The 21,000-nt window shown below is 44.7% G+C and overlaps 1 protein-coding gene across 1 annotated transcript in view; it reads right to left on the bottom strand.

Annotated features, from left to right (window-relative positions):
* Nucleotides 1-1,976: 1,976 nt before the first annotated feature.
* The window catches only part of LOC119383872 (sodium-dependent phosphate transport protein 3), a 70,936-nt gene continuing 51,912 nt past the window's right edge, over nt 1,977-21,000 (bottom strand). Inside the window, exons 9-10 of the mRNA XM_037652148.2 lie at nt 11,098-11,183; nt 1,977-8,135 (exon numbers count right to left, since the gene is read on the bottom strand). Of these exons, the coding sequence (XP_037508076.2) occupies nt 7,854-8,135; nt 11,098-11,183 (368 nt within the window). The 3' untranslated portion in view covers nt 1,977-7,853. The remainder of the gene's footprint in view (nt 8,136-11,097; nt 11,184-21,000) is intronic.

Genomic DNA, 21,000 nt, shown 5'->3' with positions numbered 1-21,000 from the left:
AAAGTTATACGAGTTCATCATTATGAAAACGGCATGAAGGAAAGAGATGAAAAGACTGTTCGCGTCTTTCCAGTCTTTCTGTCGCTTTCATAAGAGCGACAATGCTGACAAAATATTGGGCCAAAACGTGAAGCTGATGGAAAGTACACATGATGGCTATCAGCCAGTAAAAAAGGACCCCTGTACATCTACTGACAATAATGCAATGGTGATTACAAATGTGGAAAATCAGAAATTAACCGCCACCTCGAAGGCTGAAAGCACAAGAACGGCACTACAGACTTGCACTTGACCCGAACGATCACATATATGCCTTCAATGAGTGTGAAAAGTGAACCTGACAAATCTGTCTGTCTCTGTAGCAGCTCGCACCATCTGCAAGCACTTTTATGTGCAATTACTCTACAATAAATGTAGAAAAAAAGACCATCAGTGGCTGTTAATATCTTTCTTTTTAATTCCAATAAGATTCAGAAGAATTGGGCAAGAGAGTGAACTATCTTTAGACTTTGTTAAAGTTGAATTAGCCTGAATAACAACATTCAAATGTCAATCTAGAAATTTTTATTGCAATCTAGGGTATTTTCGAGGGTCAATCTAGCAATAAAACGTTGACTTTGGTTGGCATCACTGACACACATACGTGCACACACACACACAACGGACATGTGTGACATGCTTACGACCATCAAAATCATGAGTGATGCCTGCACTCCTGCACAACACAAAAGCGCGGCATTCATAACTCACGTGCTTTAACACCCGTAGTAAACTAGAAATCGTTACACATAATTATCAGAAACAAACCTCTGGGGCTGTGCTCTTGCGTACTGCATGCGACAGCAGTAGACGAAAGCACCGAAAGCGCACTGTGACCGCTATGTTTCAGTCACCATAGGGGAATTTCACCATTCCTGAAATGTTGCAAAGATTTCCTTTTTTCCCTTTTGTCCAAAATGACAGCTGAATATTTCCCGGAAAAGAGAAAATTCCCTGCACGCAACATCCCTGGCCGCACATATTCCGTTTCACAAGAGCTTGCAGCCAGAGCTGCAGCGCGGTGCTCTCATCATCCTGTAAACTCGAGCTTGGGTTCCCTATACCCCCTGCGTAGCTTCAAGCACTCTCTCTGGTACGAAGGGACAGAGAACACACTTAAAGGGGTATTCAGACGGGGGAGAAATGCTCGGGGTGTAAAGGCGGAGCCTAGTGACGTCAGCTCGCGAGGAGAAGTCTCCACAAATGCCCCCCACTCACACGGACGAGGCAAACGGAGGGGGAGACCAGTGTTACTAGACTACTCTGGTGGCTTGCACCACCCGTTTGACGAGCTGCAGACGACCATCCAGCTGCGGACTGGACACCCACTGCCGCTCTCTGCAGGAGCAAGTGCAACAATGTGGCCAAACAAGAGCCCGAAATTCCGCCACATCCCCCACCGCATGGGGATCGCTTGTCCTTTCGGGGAAAACGTCCCCGTCTCCTCCGAGGAGGCGCGGGGGGGGGGGTCACGCCCACTCGCTAATCCGTGACGTCGCGGTCACGTGATACGCAACCCCCCCGTCTCCCCCGAGCATTCCTCCCCCGTGTGAATACCCCTTTAAGTACGCAACAAATCCCCGTAGCTGTGCTCGTACTTTACGGATTTTAAAATTTTGTGTGGCAATCAATTCGTGAGGCAATAAACTACTTTAATGAAGCCATTCAATGATTACTTGGAAAAGTGCTGCAGGGCCCCTTTAAGCTCTCTCCATTAATAAATCCTCTAATATATCAACCATTCAGTGCTCATTCACTTTGAATACTATAGCCAGAAATACCTTCAAAATACACATCTTTAAATTAAGCCCCAAAAAACATATCTGTTTCACGTAATACCATTGCCAGAAGCTGCAAAACTGATTAACTATATTTGTAATCGATTTGTGTGAGAAATTTGCTGGCACTGATGAATATGCCGTGAAAAGAACTCTCAATCGGCTTGGCACACCTCCTTTATTTATATAAGCTTAAAAATTGAAACAGGTCGTACGCCATACACATTGCACCAATGACTAATTAGAGTGCTTTAAGAGGGAGGGACTGATTGATAGAGAAAAAGAATATGTGTACACTTCCACTGCATACCGTGCGACTGACACCCAAACATCTGTCCACACTGTTGGAAATAAGGAGAAGGCATGGACAGATGTGCAGACCACTTGGATGGAAAGAAAATACAAAATTGCAAGCGGGTAGTTTGCAGCAAGACAAGGTGTGCTACATCATCATGCAATTGCACAAACAAGACCTTGACTAGAGGTATTTCACCGGAATCCAAGGAGAAACAAAACTGCATGTTCCTGAGAAAGCGTACTGAACCTATTGTTACATATGTGGCGCTGAGTGAATTAGTGACTGATCAAAACCTTATCTCAGATCAAAGACTAGCCATTTTGTCTGTTTTGTAGGAACCACAGGTGTGGCCCCAAGCAACTCTTTATCGATACAGGGTCTGTCCCAAAAGTTCCCACAATTTTTTTTATAAATCATTAATTCAATATCAGTTTACAATCTTTTTAGAGCTTTCCAAAGTATTCTCCCCCTGCTTCGATGCACCACTGCAAACACTTCACCCAATCATTGAAGGCGCCCTGGAAGCTGTCAATAGGAACCGCATTCCACAGCTGCTTCTTCGGCGTCCCATGCAGAGCTCCTTTCAGGGTTCTTTTGATCCTTGGGAACAAAAAGAACACCGGTGGTGCAAAATCGGGGCTGCATGGTGGCTGGGGCAGCGTTGCCACACTTATTTTGGCCAGCAACTCGGAGCCAGTGAGTGCGGTGTGGCTTGGTGCATTGTCATGGTGCAAGATCCAATTGAAGCGAATTCCTTTTGGACGTGTCGCACTCTGTTGCATGACCGTTTCAGCACTTCACATCAAAACTCTTTGTTGAATGTATTCCCCTGTAGCACAAATTCACTGTGAATCGTACTTTTTATGTCAAAAAACCCAATGAGCACTGCCTTGATTCACGATTCGCTCATCCTTGCTTGTTCTTTCGGGCGAGGAGACTCTGTGGTGTGCCACTCGCTGCTCTGACGCTTTGATTAGGGATTGTACTAAAATGTCTACGTCTTGTCCCATGTGATCACTTTGTCCAAAAAGTTCTGGGTCCATTTCATAGCATTCATGCAATTCCTCACACTCCAACACACACTCTTCCATCATCTTGCCTGTCACGACTTCTGGCACCATTTTTACGCAGACTTTCGTCACTGGAAGATCCTCCGTTAAAACGCGATGAACGATTGTTTTGGGTATTCCACACTCTCCTGCAATCCAGCGAATACTTAATCGCCCATCCTTGTCCAGAACTTTACACACTTTTTGCACCGAGTTGTCCATTTGTGTTGTTGATGGGCGTCTCGAATGGTCGCTGTCATTGACAAACTTCCAACCTTCCCGGAACCTCTCGTGCCACACGAAAGTTTGGCTTTGTTTCCTCGCGTCATCACCGTAGGCTTCCTGAGGTGTTTCGATCGCCTCCGCCCTGTTTTAACGCAGATTCACACAAAACTTGATTGCATAACGCTGCACCAAAAACTGGTCCATTGTTTTTCTCGATGGGGGTGCAGTAGATACCTCAGCGCGGAGTGTGACCTGCCTCAACAACTGCCCACAGGCGACCGAGACCAGTCTTGTTTCGAAGCTTAAATCCCCCACCAACTTCTCTGCCCAAAGCCCCACCCCCCACAGGTGGTGTCGCAGACTATATAAAAAAAAAAAAATTCCGGGAACCTTTGAGACAGACCCTGTAAGTCAATAACACCATACAACAACTGCAGCAAAGCAGTCACAGTAAATTGTACAAATTTGCAACGAAATAAATATGCATACAAGACATACAGAAAAGTACACAAGCAAACAGAAGAAACAGTGACAAACTGATTACCATTCGAAACACAAAAGAAAGCAAGAGCATGACATGTTCAGATAACAAAACCACATATTTAATTAGAGATGCTAAGTCTTATGTGCAGTGGGACCTTGCTTGCCATGATAAAAAACAAGCCCACTAAAACCAAAAGGCTATGACGAGAATAAAGATCCAGGCCACGTGAAAATGTTCTTGAAACGCCAACGGCAAAGAAACTTTGCCTAAATTCATTATGAGCGAGCAGTTTATACAACAGAAGCAATCTTAGCAAGTCCACAGGGCTGGTAATGGTAGAGTTTTGTTGTTAGCAGGCTTTAAACAGCACCCTAGTAGACAACGTGTGCAGAGTGGTTCTTGTTACAATGTAGGTCTGGGCATGCCACCTATGAGGTGTCAATGCTGCCTTATCCTGGAAGTCATGCCAAGAAGCTGCGCTTTCTGATTTGTACCCTTAGCGTGCGGCCTATCCAGAAAGTGGTAATGGCAGCATTTCTTCTTCTTTTAGTTTCGGTATCAAAAATGGCTATTTTTGAGAGCTTTCCGCAATACTTCCGCTAGTACTATTTAAAAACATAGGATTTCGCATGGCAGCTCATCGTACCTCACAATCTGAAACGAGACTTTTATCTGGTAAAAATAGTGCAATGATAACTTCAAAGGCACGTAGACGACCAGCTTTGGCACAGCACTTGGCAGTAGAAACATTTTTAGTCTCAGTTGTGTGCCTTGCGTATCACATTTAAGAGGATTATCTGTAATCAAGTGATTAAAGAGACACTAAGGAAGGTTACTTTATCTGCTTAGTGGGAATGGGAACGCTTCTCGAAAGTTTATTTGATAAGAAACTGCTAATTGCTAACAAAGAAAATGAAGGCCAAACTTCACTTTTCTGAATCTCACATTTAAGCTTGCAATGTTTGTATGGTGGTGTGATGTTAGAAAATTTTGTATTCTAGACAGCTTTGGAAGAAAATGTTGAGGACCTTGCTAGTCCCTAGTTTCTGGTGCATTTGTAATAAGACAATGAAAAAAAGCCAAGCTAACTAATATCGAATTAGAACAGCTATTTGGGGGAATTGGCCAAACTTATCACGTGAGTGCAGTGGAAGGTTCTTGGATTTGCCAGTACCTCTACAAGGTCCACGACAACTGTCCTATAACCCACTTTGACGCTCGCATATACAGGTTGCCCCAGCTAACTCTAGCCAGAGTTTTAAAATATGCTGATGCATTATATGACGATGCAACCAAATGCATGTTGTTGACTACAGCATGGAGTAAGACTACTAATTCTTGTGTCCTGCTTAATTGCTTAATTAGGCAATTCAAAGAACTTAGCTGCTCAGCACAAGTTGCAGTGTAAAATGTTTTCATGTGGTGGGTGCCTTGGGTCACCGCACGATGACTCGAAAAGGACCTTTAAAAGAGCATGACTTACTTCAAGTGTTACAAATCGCTGATCAACTTTCTTAAGGCACTCAGTTACTGGGACATCACAAACACCAAATTTTCAATATCGCAGAAAAAAGGTTTACAGAAATTCTGGATGGCTAGCGAAATTGCACAGACTAGAATATAGACCTAAATGCTTGTTTCTTGCTTTCTAAAAACAGTGGCACAAAATACAGTACCAATTCTGAAAAGGATTTTCAGGTATCTTATATCTTAGTGTGCTCAATAATATTTCTAAAATGCGAGCTGCATAATGACTTGTACAAAATGCTCGTGCAAGTATACATTATGCAACATGATTGTTTGAAGTCAGTGGAGTAAGGTAGCGTAAAGTAATAAAAAATGTTGAAAGATGATGAATGCAAAAAAAGATGAGTAAAATGCATAACTCTGTTTGACTTGTAAGGCTTAGTTCTGCCCGCTAGGGTATGCAAGGCAATGTGTACGGCTGCCAGCCTTTTGGCTAATAAGTCGGCATATATTTATCGGTATATGTATATATACTGTGTGTCAGTATGTGAATGACAAAGAATAGTATGCAAAGGAAATAGTCCAAGAAGCAGAAATAAAAAAATAATTATAAGCACAACATATTACAAAGCACACTTCTGATTTACACAAGTCCCGGCTCAAATAGAAATGCTGCCTCCGATAGCAGTAGCTACTCACAATGTAAAGCTGATAACAGCATTTGATAATAGGAACAGACATGTGTATGGAGGAATGACCACACCCCACAGATGACATAAAGGCACACAAAGTGCTTGACTGCTTCTCAAGTACCAATAATTTGCAATAACATCAACAATTTTACATATGTATCAGTTGCTGAAGTTAATTAGGCAGCAGGATAAGAAACAGAAAAAGGATGAATGTGAGCCAAACACATGCAAGTAATTGTGTTTGCTGAACTGCTTTTCTTTTTGCTCATTTGTCATGCTAAGTTAGGCCAGTAATTATGTAAAACCAATTTAGCAATTCAGCAAAATGTTGTGCTCATTTACAAGATCAACACATATATCCAGAAAAGAGACTTTTGCCAGAAGAGGACCTTTTCTGTACTAGACTGTTCCATCACTGAGGTAGCCATCAAAGGAAATTTCTTGGAATTAGTAGTACTACTAGCAAAGCCTACTGTTGTCATGAAGCACTTGCATGACCAATGGCGAGCCCATAACAAATGCCTTGTTATACCCTTCACACCAATGACTGTGTTTCTCTTGTCAGTAGACAAAGCCACTTAATGTCATCAGTGGCTCCTAAGATACTATGTCCTGAATTTCCACCAGCAATAGTATTTTCTAGTTTTCCATCTCAGTTTTCCTTCTTTTTGCCCTTCACCATGACTTTGGACAATTACTGTGCCATTATCACTGGGACTAGGCGCTTGGCACAACACATAATGAGAAAGAAATGAAAAATAAAAGGCAATGTCACAACATACAAACTCTGAATTGCTTTCTTAGAAATGGCTGAGCAAGATCATATTTTACCACTACATACACCCAGAATCTAAACAAATCAGACAGTATGTCTCTGATGTTTACAAGTCATTCAGAAGCTGCTTTTAAAGCACTCCAATATCACTTCACCGAGAAACGTCAAGTTCGGCTTTAAGCTGCTTACCATGTTAGTGGCTAAGTATAAAACTCAAGTCTGAATGTCCTAGGTGAGCAAAAATGATTTTGTTTTTTCCGGAATCGCTAACCATTTCGCCACATAAGTATTTGACACATACTGCAGCATCCAGTTCTTTGTCTTGGCAACCAGTTAAAATGCAGCAGTAGCAACATGCGAAGTCCTATAGAATGTGTATGCGGTGACTAAACCTGTGCAACACCTCAGCTTTCACAAACAGGATTCCAGAAAAATGTGAACACAAGGCACTTTGTGACAGTTGTTGCACTCACTTTCAATTCAACGGTGAAAGCCCAAACGGATTGATGATTCTAAGAACGGTGCACAAAAAAGACACCGCTCGACATAAAAAGTTGCACTCACAGCACAGTGTCTCGTGATGCATTTGACTGGTTCTTGCCAGACAACAATGCAGTTCACAGCAATGCAGAACCCGCCGTGTGACTGTTAATTCTGCCCGATCTCGAACCCACTCTCACCTCAAAGGTAAGGGCTGGCAGGCACGGTCACTTGACACACACTGTCAAGTGACTCAGGTCACGGTGCTCCAAATCAATCGAACAAATGCAAGTGCTTGATGTTGATCAATTAAGTGTAGAGCTTGCGTGACATAGCACAATCTTGCATAAGGCTCGTGCTGTCTAGAGCACATTAAGCTGACAGTCCAACACATCACCGGGCTAAGCCAACTGCTTTCGACCAACATTACGTTTCAAACACGAATGGAAATTGCGAGTGCCACGTCTTCACACCGGGTTGTTGAGTGTCGCTCACATCCACTGCCATCAGGCATCAGTCTCGGTGAAATGTCGACACCAAAGCAGTCTGCGAGATCCTGACTAGTGTCACAGCTTCTTGGCAGTTGACAAATCCACTGCATCCGGCGATGCCGGTGTACCGAGAAGTGCCGTACTCGCTGCGATGGCGCCTTCCTCGGCAGATGCCACTGCATCACCACAGTTCGACAGCGGAGCCGATTGCTGTCGCTTGCTGGCAGCAACACCGGCCGGGTCAGCCCAAGGCTGCCGCTCGGCTGAGCCATAAATGGCAAACACAACACCGCCCACGAAACTCACGGCGGCTGCGAGGTAGAAGATGTGTGTCCACTGCGTCGCCTTATCACCTTTCTGAAAAAAAAAAAGTACTACTTTAGTAAACTTAATATGCATCGAAACAGGGTCTCCCCTTCTTGCAAGCTCTTTTGATACGGGCCAATGTTACTGAGCAAGAAGCCAGTTGGGCCTGAGAAGATCATGATTATTGACTGGCTGTTGCTTTGAACTACCTAGTGACTAGTTCAGGCAAAGATGGACGCTTGAAGCGACATGAAATCGTTGAACAAGGAAAGTTGCTAGACAGGGGCACAGCTAGAAACTTTTTCCGGGTAAGTTTTTTGCATGTGTTTGTAAGTGTACGTATATATACACACATACTAAATGTGGAAATTTCAGTGGGAGGGGTTGACGCCCTTAAACCAACCCCCTGGCTACGCCACTGGCTGGAACGAAACTTTCGACAAGAGGACTTGTCTTCGTGAGGGCAGTGCATACTAGTCTGATGAAGAAAAGTCCACTTGTTGAAACCTTGGCTACAGCAACATCCCCTGCTCAAAAATTTCTCATCCTGGTAGATATACGGTTGACTTTCATTAATTCGATTCTGTATGAACTGATGAAATCAATAAAATTATCTGGTGGGGCGAATTACACAAAATGGGAAAAAAAAACTCGCTGATGACTTATTTGGCAGATTTTCAGTCAACTGTAACACTTCCAGAATTGAATATTTACACATACTTCATGGTCCTTAAGCAGAAAACTGACACAAAAAAGGACATTGTAGCGTGTAAAGTATGGAATAAATGTAGCATGTTCAAACTTGCAAGAAAAACAGAATATCTTTTGATACTGGAAAAAAAGAAAGTGACAAAGCCAGCAAGATTTACCGTTATGAAGAACAATACATGTCACTCTCGGTACATTTGATGGCAAGTTAAGATTTTCTGCATTAATCACGATCACAATTGAGATGGTGTCCCACGCCAGACTAAAAAATTTGCAGTGGCTTAGCTCGGCTATGTCAGGATATACGTAGCGTTAGCAAAGGTTCAGCTGATTATTCTTAGCTTTCCAGATTGTCTTAAGATTATTAGCCTTCTTCTGTTCATTCTTTGCAAGCTGAACCGCTAATTGCCAGGCAACTACTTCGGGATCCGATGACACAAGCTTCTCGCCTCTTCTGCGCCGTTGAGCAGCATTTGTGCTCTGCTTCTCCATGGCGTGACCCACCTGCAAACGCCAGTCAGAGGCGCTATCAAGTTCCCCCAGCGCAGTGTCAGACGGCGACTGCACAGCGAAGGCGAATAGCTGCGCGCGCGCCGGCGGCACTGTGTCTATGGCTACGATGTCACTCCTCTCGAATGGGGTGCAGACCAGCAGCGGCGAGCTGCGCGCGGCGGTGGCGGCGAAGTCTGTGCGCGCGCCGGCGTCAGCGTGTCTGCCGCGCCTACGACGCCATTCCTCCCGAACGCGCAGACCAGCGGCGGCGAGCCGCGTGCGGTGGTGTCGGAGAGCGCGTGAGATGCCAGCTCCGGTGACCCAGCTGTGTGACATCACTGATCCTTGCGCATGCGCAGCACAGCTCATGACCCTCCATGCGAAATCGGCTCCGGCTAGGCAAGTGTAGCTAACGCTACAAAACTTCAATAGTCTGTCTTACAATGCGTGCAACGGTCGAAAATACTAGGCTTGTGCGAATAGTAAATTTTAGGTTCGAAGCGAATAATGATTTTGGTCGAATAATTTCGAATCAAATTCGAATAGTATATATCACACATTATAAAGAAAAACAAGCATATTTGTCATCACCAACCAACCTGCACAACGTTTTTTTTTTTATTGTAACAAGGCATGTGCAAATGTCATTCTTTTTGGTTCAAAGGGAGTGGAAGCAACTTTGAATAGTAGCAGGATTTGGCTTTCGGTAGAATGCAAGTGATAACCTGTGAAGTATGTTATGTTTTAAAATTTACTACACTTGGAGCACATAAGCTGGTACAACAAGTTTTTAAACTTAAAAAAATGATGAATCGATGAGAGGGTAATATGTTCATTTAACCTTGAAGTGGGGCTTCGGGCCAGTGCAGATTTTCCCTGGAAAGGTGTATTCACGGTATAGCACCCCTCCACTGCAGTGAACCACCTTTACAGGAGGTTACAAGCGAACAGCACGGATTTTTTCTGAAAAGGTGTATTCACGGTATAGCACCCCTGCACTGCAGTGAAACTACCTTTACAGGGGGGTTACAAGAGGATTAATATACACCTATTCGTTCCTTTCGAATACTTCGAAATTTTCAATAATTTAAATTCGAATCGAAGCGAATTCGAATACTGTATTATTCGTCCGAATATTCGAAGTGCTCGAATATTCGCACAAGCCTAGAAAATACCAATAACACGTGACGCGACTTGTTTTTGCTAGCTGAATATGTAAAGTAGTCAATATGCGAGATGAATTCATTTGAATGCGTAATCATAATCTGACTGAAAATTGAGTGTTATCACTGTCATACTACATAGACTCGTCATCTTCTGATGGCAATGGCAATGATGCTGGCCAGACTGGCTTTAAATAGGTTAGTGGATGCAGTTCTGGTACAGTAAAAGCTCGTTCATTCGGATTTCACGGGACTGGCAAAACTGTCCGAATGAACCGATGCCGAATTATTGAAAAGTATCAAGAAAACAAAAACAAGTGTCGATTACCTCGATGCACTTAAACAAAACATATGCTTGCCAGGACCAGAGAACATGTCCGAATTGTCCGATTTTCCAATTAACGGTGGTCGAATTGACAAGCTTTTACTGTATTGGTTTCGTATTAAAATGCATTTCCCAACAAATTTTTCAGAAGATTTCTACAAAGAAAAAAAGCATGCGTCAGTACGGGATGTACAAATTTTTTAATCAAAATGGCGAAATGCAATCCAAGGCAAAAAGAGGTGAGGACAGGAACGAGCACTTCAGGTCGTGATGCTGTTCCCTCTCCTGAACTGCTTTCGCCTGGGGTTCTGAGCAATTGACTTACCGCGGAGGATGACAGCAGACCAGCAACCAAAGGAGCTAGTACTCCTGTGGTCTGTCCGAATGTCGTGATCATCCCGTTAAGGGTAGCTGCACAAAAAAAGTTGGCGAGAAGTTGAGAGTGACAGTGTAAATAATGCTGTGAGATGGTAGAATACAGTGATAAACAGCACATGGCACTTATTAACCCATTTGCTTCCACTACTGGTGCTGTACTGGCGGTCTAAAAGGTGCTTTTCTTGCCCATTGTTGCTAGGTAACAGCACACTGCAAGTGGTTTTCATTTCGTTTGGTCTTGTTTACACCAGAAAAAGATATGAGTCCACAATTTTGAGAGCAACTGGCTACAAGAAGAAAAGTTCTCTGAGCCTAGACAAGTTTCTCCCATTGTAAACACGGTGATGCGCATAAGTGAAGGGCTTTCAGAGGAGGAAGTTCTCAAAATTGCTTTTGACAGTTATGCTGAAAGAGACCACCTTGACAACGGGGATTTCGTGCTCGATGCTGCATGCTGTGCCTCTACGGTGACAGTGACGATGAAGATGATGCAACTCATACGGAGCAAGTTGCACTTAACGCCCCTTCATGCTTTGAGGTTTTTCCCACTCGTAGATTGCTTTTAGCACTGAGATCAAAATAAGAGCATAATTTATGTGATACGACGAAAGTAGCACAACTTCAACAATACCTTGGTTTGGGCAAGTTCGTCCATCATTAGAGAAATTTTCAAAGTGCAAACGACGAAGACGAAACACATACAACAGGAGTGGTAAGTTGCAAGTAAAGTGTCAGTCCTGTTGTATGTGTTTCGTCTTCGTCGTTTTGCGTTTTTCAAGCTTTCTTTAGCACAACTTATTGTGAATTTTATGGAGCGCTGCATGCCACCAACAAGCTAACGACTTCAACGTTGACGACTTCAACTTCTTTTTGCTGTCGGTGCCACGCTCCACAGCGCTGCGAATCGCATCTTTCGCGTTTAAAATTGTCGACAAAGAACTAGCTGCGATGCCAAATTTGGCAGCTACATCCTTCTTTTTTTGGCCTCCAGAAACGGTGTCCAAGATGGCCATTTTGTCCTCAAGAGTCAGTGTCTTGCGTTTTTTCGTCGAAGCACTCATCCTTGGATTGTCACAACGGGTACTGGATGCGTGGCCGCGTGTCGGTTCACACAAGCGCGAGGCGTCGGAAACGAAGAGCGAGCAACACGATGGCATCGTACCGAAGAAAACAAACAAAGAAAGACATGCTTACAGAAAACCAAAAAGACGCGTACCTTCAAGGAAAAAAGTAAGGACAGGACAGAAAGGGCGTCACTCGCAACTAACTTTATTCCCAGAACATCAGCGTCACATATAACCACAGCGACCCTGCGCGCGCACATCGCCTCACCAGCTCGTCAAAAACCCGCGATAACAAGATTAACTAATCGAAAAATGAATCAATGAAACTAAATTCACCCCCACGCAGAGCAACAGATGTGTCACTAACACAGCATTCTTTCTTCTTTCTAATATAGTATGCTTCCATAATTTCACGCGCTAAGACATCGTTACTCTTTCCAAGAACGGAAACACTGGCAAACCCAGGCTCATGCTTGCAGGAACCACAATGCACAGGCAAATGTGCTGAAAGTTTATTTTTCACCGAAAGTTCGTGCTCCCTCATCCTGTCGTTTATGCACCGGCCTGTTTGGCCGATATATATCCTACCGCAACTAAGCGGGATCTCGTACACCACGCCAAACGAGCAGGCGACAAAGGGCCTTGCGTGCCTCTTCCCACACGGGGAGGGCCTCGGTAGAGCACTGCACGGGCTCGGGCCTACCCGAAAACCCGGGCCCGGCCCGGCCCGTGGGCCGGGCAGGGTAAAGTAGTTCTCACGGCGGGCCCGGGCCTGAAGCTCCGGGCTTAGGGCCGGGCCCGGGTTTGAGGTCGCGGGCTCGGGTCGAGCCGGGCTTGGACTTTGCTGAGTTCTTAAATGAACACTATAGTGAAGCACTGAATCGGTTTAGACTGATAAAGTGACGTCTAAGAACTCGAATCTCATACATTTCACCATGGTAATTTTATTATCAGACGAGAAAATCAAGGTCAAAATTCTATTTTTTAAAAAATTTCGCGCCGAAATATCTGAGCCTGACGCCACGGATTTCAAACAGTATTTGTCGTATTTGGGGACATTGGCTCTATAAAATTTGCTGAAACTTGATATGTTAAGTCTATGGCCCCCTCAGAGGTCAACGTACTTCATTTTTAGTGATTATGAACTACGTAGACCCCATTAGACGCCGTCAGAATATAAGATGTCACGATGTCTGCTACGCGAACTTAAAGCGGGCGTCGCCACCCGCATTTACCTTTTTGCACGTTTCATCACTTACCAAGACTCTTGTCCCGGCGAACGTGGTGATTTAGGAATTTCTAAAGAGTAATTTACTGATAATAGAGAAATTGTTTTTCTTTCTAGTGCCCTTTCATGTTTGTTCCACATACGTTGTGCATACGTACATATATGTTTCACATTTTCTCTAAAAAAAAAAAACGCTTTTTTTATGTGGGGCAAGCTGTTTAGAGAAATTTTATTAGAGACAAGTACTGAACTTCTTTTGCTCCTTGCATATGGGGCTACTTGATTTATCTTAAACGGGCGAGCTAAAAGAATATATACCAGGCGCTTATATAATCAACATGTCGTTATTCTGTGCTTTATTTGCATTCGTTATGATTTTATATCCCAAATGTTATTCTGTAATCACAGTAATAAATGTGATATAATAAATATACACCTGTAACTTATCGCAAAAGCGATTATAGAGCTCCATAGCGAGGAAACGTTTTTGAAGTTTCCAGCCCTCCACTAAAACGAAAGGACTGCACACAATCTCGTTACATAGAATTCCTATACAGAGACATTCTTTTCCCGCGGCTTCGTTACGGCCCCGAGTGGTCATGTGACGCGATATGGACGTGCGCAGCCTGCTTGGTGTGCCCAATTTGTTAATATTTAAACTTTCGCCTTTTTTCGCTATATCAGGTGTCTCAAACCCACCTCAGCTAATGGGCCGCATTCACGAAAATTTACTCCGGCAAGGGCCAGGACAGTAACGCAGCTTAAAAGCGCGGGGGAGGGGGGGGGGGGCGTTAGAGGAGCTAGGTCATACTAAATGTCAGCTAACGTTGCCATTTAAAAGAAGAGCTTTCCCATATGTCACATATAGGTCGTTTGAAGGGTATTTGGCGGCAGAATTCCAACAACATATCAATACCTATCTTCAACATGACTAAAATCAGGACGCTGATTTTGAAATATAGAGTTTTGTTTCACGGTTAGGTATCAACACATGGTGGTCGCAGGGGTTGCCTCACAACAAAAAAGCTTCAGACTTTTCATGGCTGTGTAGCTTAAGTACATGCTTATAAAGAAAATGGAAAATTGGGACGAAGACAGTCATGTGCGGGCCTTTAGGGAGAGGCCCACGGGCTGCGTGCTTGGGTCCCCTGCGCTATACAGGTATAGTGTGAGAACTATATGACACTGCCACAACACCGTTGGAATGTCTCGTCTACGTGCCGCGCAAGATACTTGGCGTTTTGTATCAACAACGGGTTGGTGCCGCTGGAAGTGCAAGCTCTGTTTGGGTCTGTCAAGCCATCACTGAGTCATTCGAGGAGGATATGCTGGATTTGGAAATCGGAGCTGTGGAGACAGATTCGCTTCCTTCAAGACTGTTTGCGTGTCAAGTGCTTTGAGTTGGACACTGGGTGGTTCGCGCACCGTAGGCTTAAGCTTTGTCAGCGAGCCATAGCGCAGACTACTGAGTTTTGGTGGCGATGTACGCTGAATCACCTCCCGAAGGGTGCCATGAAGAAAACTGCTCAGCCGACCCAGCTACACGTCTTAGGAAACGTAGACCTTCCTGAGGGTATTTCCAAGACTCTCAAGAAAGGCCCCAAGTTTTCCGTGCCACCAAGTCTCCGTGTCCACGAGTTGCTGGCCTTGAATCGGCGTGTGGCCAATTGTGCAGATGGTGACCACCGTGATAGATGCCTATTGGAGGGTGTTGATTGCCTGCTGAAGACTGTGCAGCGTACACATCTTCTTCCCAAGGATACGACTGGGCAAGTGGTCACATACTTCAGGACAAATAACCTCCAACTTCTGCAGTCCGACAAAGAGGGTGGCTTTGTCGTCCTGTCGGCCGAGGCGTCTCGTGAAAAAGCTGCACAAGCTATAGCCAAGAACTTTACCCGAACGAAGACACAGCCAAACAAGGTAAAAGCTAAGGCGATCTTGCTCTGCAAGGATCTGCAGCTTCACATTCTTTCAAAAGCCATCAGTTCCTCGAAGCGAACCGCGCTGTCGGTGTTTTTCAGTGTAAAAACTCATAAGGTCGACATGCCATTCAGGTGTATTGTCAGCGAACGGGAATCTTGGCAACAAAATGTGAGCAAATTTTTACTGAAGCATCTTAATGCGCTTATTGTGGATGACCCTTTTCTTGTTAAGAAGTCAAATGATGTCACACAGTTCTTGATAGGCCTAAACAAAGGTGGCAATGCTTTTTCTATTGATGTTGAAGATTTGTTTTATTCGGTTCCCCACGCAGAGTTGTTTTTAGTTGTTAGAAGCTGTATTGAGCTGAATGGTGTTCTTGCCTTTGAGCGCGCCACTGGCATTTCCCTTGACAACTTTATGACGTTGCTCGAATTTTATCTATGTTCCACGTTCGTGTGTCACGATAATCAGTTTTATATTCAAAGAAAAGGAATCTGCATAGGTTCATGCGTGGCACCTGTGTTATGTAACATATTTTTAGCGGATTTTGACAGAGAAGTGGCTCACGTTATTGACAATGCTGAAGTGAAGATTTTTAGGTATGTTGATGACTTTTTAATCATTTTTAAAGCTAACCCTTCTTTGACAACCACTAACTCAGTGGATGAGGTTTTAGCTGTTTTTAGACAACACGCCAAGGGTCTTTTATTCACGCATGAGCTTCCTGTTGGTGGTGTGCTGCAGTTTTTAGACCTGAGTCTCACTTTCTCGGAGACGCACATATGTTGGGCATATTGCCTATGTTCACGCAAGGCACTTCTTCCTTATGATGCCTCGCATTCGAAACTTGTCAAGAGGGCCGTTGCTTCCATGTGCCTGGAAGGAGTGCTGGTGAAATCTTGTCCTCATCGAATGCAGGAAAGTTTCAATAATCAGGTCACGAGGCTGTATTCAGCCGGCTACCCTGGTTCTGTCGTTGTTGCAGTCTCGGAAACCCTCCTTCAGAAACTGAAGGGATCGAGAAGAAATAGGCAGCCGATGGAAAAAAGGCCCATGGTTATGCCATATGTGCAGAAGGTTGCTCACAACCTTAAGAATGTGGTCAACAGGTACAAGGTACCCTTGGTGTTCACGGCGCCCCGCAAGTTGGCTAGCCTGTGCCCACGAATTTCTTCTGCACCGAGGCCCTCCCCGTGTGGGAAGAGGCACGCAAGGCCCTTTGTCGCCTGCTCGTTTGGCGTGGTGTACGAGATCCCGCTTAGTTGCGGTAGGATATATATCGGCCAAACAGGCCGGTGCATAAACGACAGGATGAGGGAGCACGAACTTTCGGTGAAAAATAAACTTTCAGCACATTTGCCTGTGCATTGTGGTTCCTGCAAGCATGAGCCTGGGTTTGCCAGTGTTTCCGTTCTTGGAAAGAGTAACGATGTCTTAGCGTGTGAAATTATGGAAGCATACTATATTAGAAAGAAGAAAGAATGCTGTGTTAGTGACACATCTGTTGCTCTGCGTGGGAGTGAATTTAGTTTCATTGATTCATTTTTCGATTAGCTAATCTTGTTATCGCGGGTTTTTGACGAGCTGGTGAGGCGATGTGCGCGCGCAGGGTCGCTGTGGTTATATGTGACGCTGATGTTCTGGGAATAAAGTTAGTTGCGAGTGACGCCCTTTCTGTCCTGTCCTTACTTTTTTCCTTGAAGGTACGCGTCTTTTTGGTTTTTCTGTAAGCATGTCTTTCTTTGTTTGTTTTCTTCGGTACGACGCCATCGTGTTGCTCGCTCTTCGTTTCCGACGCCTCGCGCTTGTGTGAACCGACACGCGGCCACGCATCCAGTACCCGTTGTGACAATCCAAGGATGAGTGCTTCGACGAAAAAACGCAAGACACTGACTCTTGAGGACAAAATGGCCATCTTGGACACCGTTTCTGGAGGCCAAAAAAAGAAGGATGTAGCTGCCAAATTTGGCATCGCAGCTAGTTCTTTGTCGACAATTTTAAACGCGAAAGATGCGATTCGCAGCGCTGTGGAGCGTGGCACCGACAGCAAAAAGAAGTTGAAGTCGTCAACATACGCCAACATCGACAAAGCTGTGTTCACATGGTTTATGGACATGCGGGCACGAAACCTACCCATCAGCGGCGCTGTTTTGCAGCAAAAGGCAAGGGATTATGCTTGCATCCTGGGCTGCGATGATTTAAAAGGCAGTAACGAGTGGCTCGAAGGTTTTAAACACAGGTACGGGATCATTGGCAAAGTGATCAGTGGCGAGTCCTCTTCTGCGGATAGAGATGGCGCCGACTCGTGGATCCAACACAAAATACCAGGTATTTTGGAGCGCTACGAAGCGTCGGATGTGTACAACGCTGACGAAACGGCACTTTTCTACGAGTTGCTTCCGAACCGTACCCTTACGCTTAAAGGCGACGTCTGCCACGGCGGTAAGCAGAGCAAACGTCGTTTGACTGTGCTACTGTGCACAAATGCAGACGGAAGCGACAAGAGAGTTCCGCTGGTCGTCGGCAAAAGCGCCCGACCTAGGTGTTTCATAGGAACCCACAGGATGCCCGTAAATTATGTGGCGAACACGAAAGCCTGGATGACGCACGACATATTTAGTGAGTGGCTGACGGATTTCAATGACGACGTCAAGAGGCAAGGACACAAGATTTGTCTGTTCATAGACAATTGCACTGCTCATCACATAGAAGGGCTCGAGCTCTCCAACATTGATCTGGAGTTTTTACCCGCGAACTGTACATCGCTCATTCAGCCCCTTGATAAAGGTATTATTAACAGTGTCAAGTGCTCATACCGTCGGCGACTAATCCAAAAACTGCTCCTGAACATTCGTCTGCAGCGAGATACGAAGGTGGACATTGTGCAAGCAATTGAGATGCTTGAAGCGTCCTGGCGAGAAACAAGCGCTGAAATTGTTGCGAATTGCTTCCGCAAGGCCCGAATCTCAAAAGAGGTTCAGGCTGAGGAAATCGACGCCGGAGAGGAGGAGCCTTCATGTCCGCCCGATCTCGCCAAAGCTTGGATTTCGCTGCGCACGAATGGAGGAGCACCGTACGATGTGCAGATTTGTGATTTTTTTATATGCGGACAACTGCGCTGTCACAACTGAGGAGATCACGGATGAGGCTCTGGCAGAAACTGTCCGAGAACGCAGTGACGACAACGGACCTTTGAAGGACGACTCGGCACGCGCTTTGCCCTCCCCAAAGAAGGTGCTGGACGCCATCGACCTTTTGCGCCGTGCCGCGGGCTCGCTGGATGATGACGGAGCAGCATTGTGTTCACTGATGTCGTACGAACGGTCAGTGCTGCCGTCCATTATGAACAAACAACAGAGCAAAATCACGCAGTTTTTTACTGCGAAATAAATGTTTTGGGTGAGTTCTGCCGTCAGTTACTTTTTTGCTTACTTAAGCTTTTCTTTTTTTGAATTTTCGTGCCGAACCTCCATATAACGAAATCCTCTTTATAATGAAGTTTTTCGGGAATTTGTCAATTTCGTTATATCCAAGTTTAATTGTAGTCCAAATGTTTCGATGTGGCAATTGTGAAGTCGCATACACATATCAGATGCAGCAAACAGTGGGAGGTGAGCGCGAGAGCGATTCGTGTTTGTGTGCGGCGGTTTGCTGCACATGCGTGCACTCAGCGCGCATCCTGTTAACTAGGCTTGTGCGAATATTCGAGCACTTCGAACATTCGAACGAATATTGCAGTATTCGAATTCGCTTCGATTCGAATTTAAATTCTTGGACATTTTGAAGTATTCGAAATGAACGAATTTGTGTATAGGGCGATTCCACGTAAGATTGAACAAACGATGGCTGGTCGACCTCTCAAATTTATTTCAAAATTTTATATATTATTGCCTGATGAGTGGAAAGAAGAGATCCGCAATTTGTTTTGCCGCCAAAAATTTTTTCGAACCACAGGAAATCAATAATGACGAAGAGGTGGAGTGGAGCGCTCATCCGCTCTGCTGCTTTGGCCAACTTTCGTTATGAATTGCACAAAATATATTAAAGTTAGGTAGCTGAAATTTATTTGCCTAAATATATGCATGTTTTTACTTCTGCTCAGGTATTTTTAGTTTTTATGTGTAGTGTAGATGTTTTTATAAAAAATCTCAAAAATGGCCCAATCGGCAAAATTTTCTTTACTTTGAAGGTCTTTATCTCAAAAAAGTCTTGTAGCAGAGGTACGAAAATTCCGCATTGCGTTCTTCGCATGCGTATCTACCAAACTGCCAAATCTTGTATTTATATAACTTTTCAGTAAAGAGATATAATCGGGCTAAGTTCAAGAAAACACCGAACAATGAAAACTTCTGACGACGATTAAAAAAAAAACCAATTTTTTAAATTTCTTAAACTTTGTCCACTTATTCTCCTCCACATCAGCTTTCACAATCATTAAAAACATGTTGCATAATGTCGTTGCACTAATAGTTACGGCCCCTCCAATGAGACCCTTAGGCAAGGATGGGCAATTCCGACTTCTTGCCCAGCAAGTGTATAAAATGCAGGCAGGATTGAATTTCTTTTTATTAAAATGTCAGCAGGTACCTAAAAAGGTGTCGCCGGCACTGAAGACGTTAATTTTGAAATTATTTGGTCACTGCAGCGGCCACGAGCGCGGAGCTACCGAGTAGGCGCGCGCGCACCCGAGATGCCCGTTGTAAGAGACGGCGCAGTGAGAGCTCGTTCTCGCGTCCTCAGACCGATTGAGTTCGAAACAGCAACACCTCTCCGGTGACTTGAACGCACGTGCACTGGAGCTTCGCTATTCTATCCGTCCTCTGTTCGCATCTCAGCGAGGCGCTGATAACACGGCGAAGATGGAAGCAAGATGAAAACTCTATAAGGGAGCTATGAGCGCTCGCTTCACGCACGCTGCTGCCACAGAAACTGCGCTGCGCCAGTTGCGATCAGTGGAAAGCATGAACGTGGCGCTCCAGTGGCAAAGCAAAATATGGATTGTCAAAGGAAAGAAAAGCAAAACTATCGGTAACCAGATGCGCTTGTCTATATTAGATGTCGGCAGCAGACGGCGTGAACTGGCCGCGCGTTCGGTCCGCTGTTCACACTTCATTCGGCGCGGATAGTTCTTGTGCTTTGCTCTTACTCTACTCCTCCTGTGCGTCTCATGACGAGAAAGTATAGCTCTGAATGAGTCTATTGTGGAGACTACCTTTCGAAGCACAAGAAGCTTAAAGGAGTACTGACACGAATTGTAAAAAATTTCGGATTGTTGCTCTAAATAAAAATACTGGTGTCGAGAAACGTAAAACGACTATTGTGGTGCCTGGGAATGCATCCTATATATTTTAATTAGCGCCACCTTAAAAAGACACTTTCGGTTTCGATATCGAGGGGGTGGCTTCTCAGTGTCGTTTCATAGCAGTGTGACGTCACGGAGATACAGAAATTCGCGACGTACTAGCGAGAAATCCGTCATCTGCTCGTGTGTTATAGACAACGATGAGTGAATTGTCGTCCAGTGACTCTGACAGTGATTTCTACGATTTAAGCTGCATGCAGGACGCAGAACTCGCGAACTCGTAGGAACTGTCTTGACTTGTCGGGATAATGTCCTTACAGTGTGCCTGGC

Source organism: Rhipicephalus sanguineus, chromosome 2, assembly GCF_013339695.2.
Source record: "Rhipicephalus sanguineus isolate Rsan-2018 chromosome 2, BIME_Rsan_1.4, whole genome shotgun sequence".
In the NCBI taxonomy this organism is placed as follows: domain Eukaryota; kingdom Metazoa; phylum Arthropoda; class Arachnida; order Ixodida; family Ixodidae; genus Rhipicephalus; species Rhipicephalus sanguineus.
This window is presented reverse-complemented; position numbering and strand designations above follow the sequence as displayed.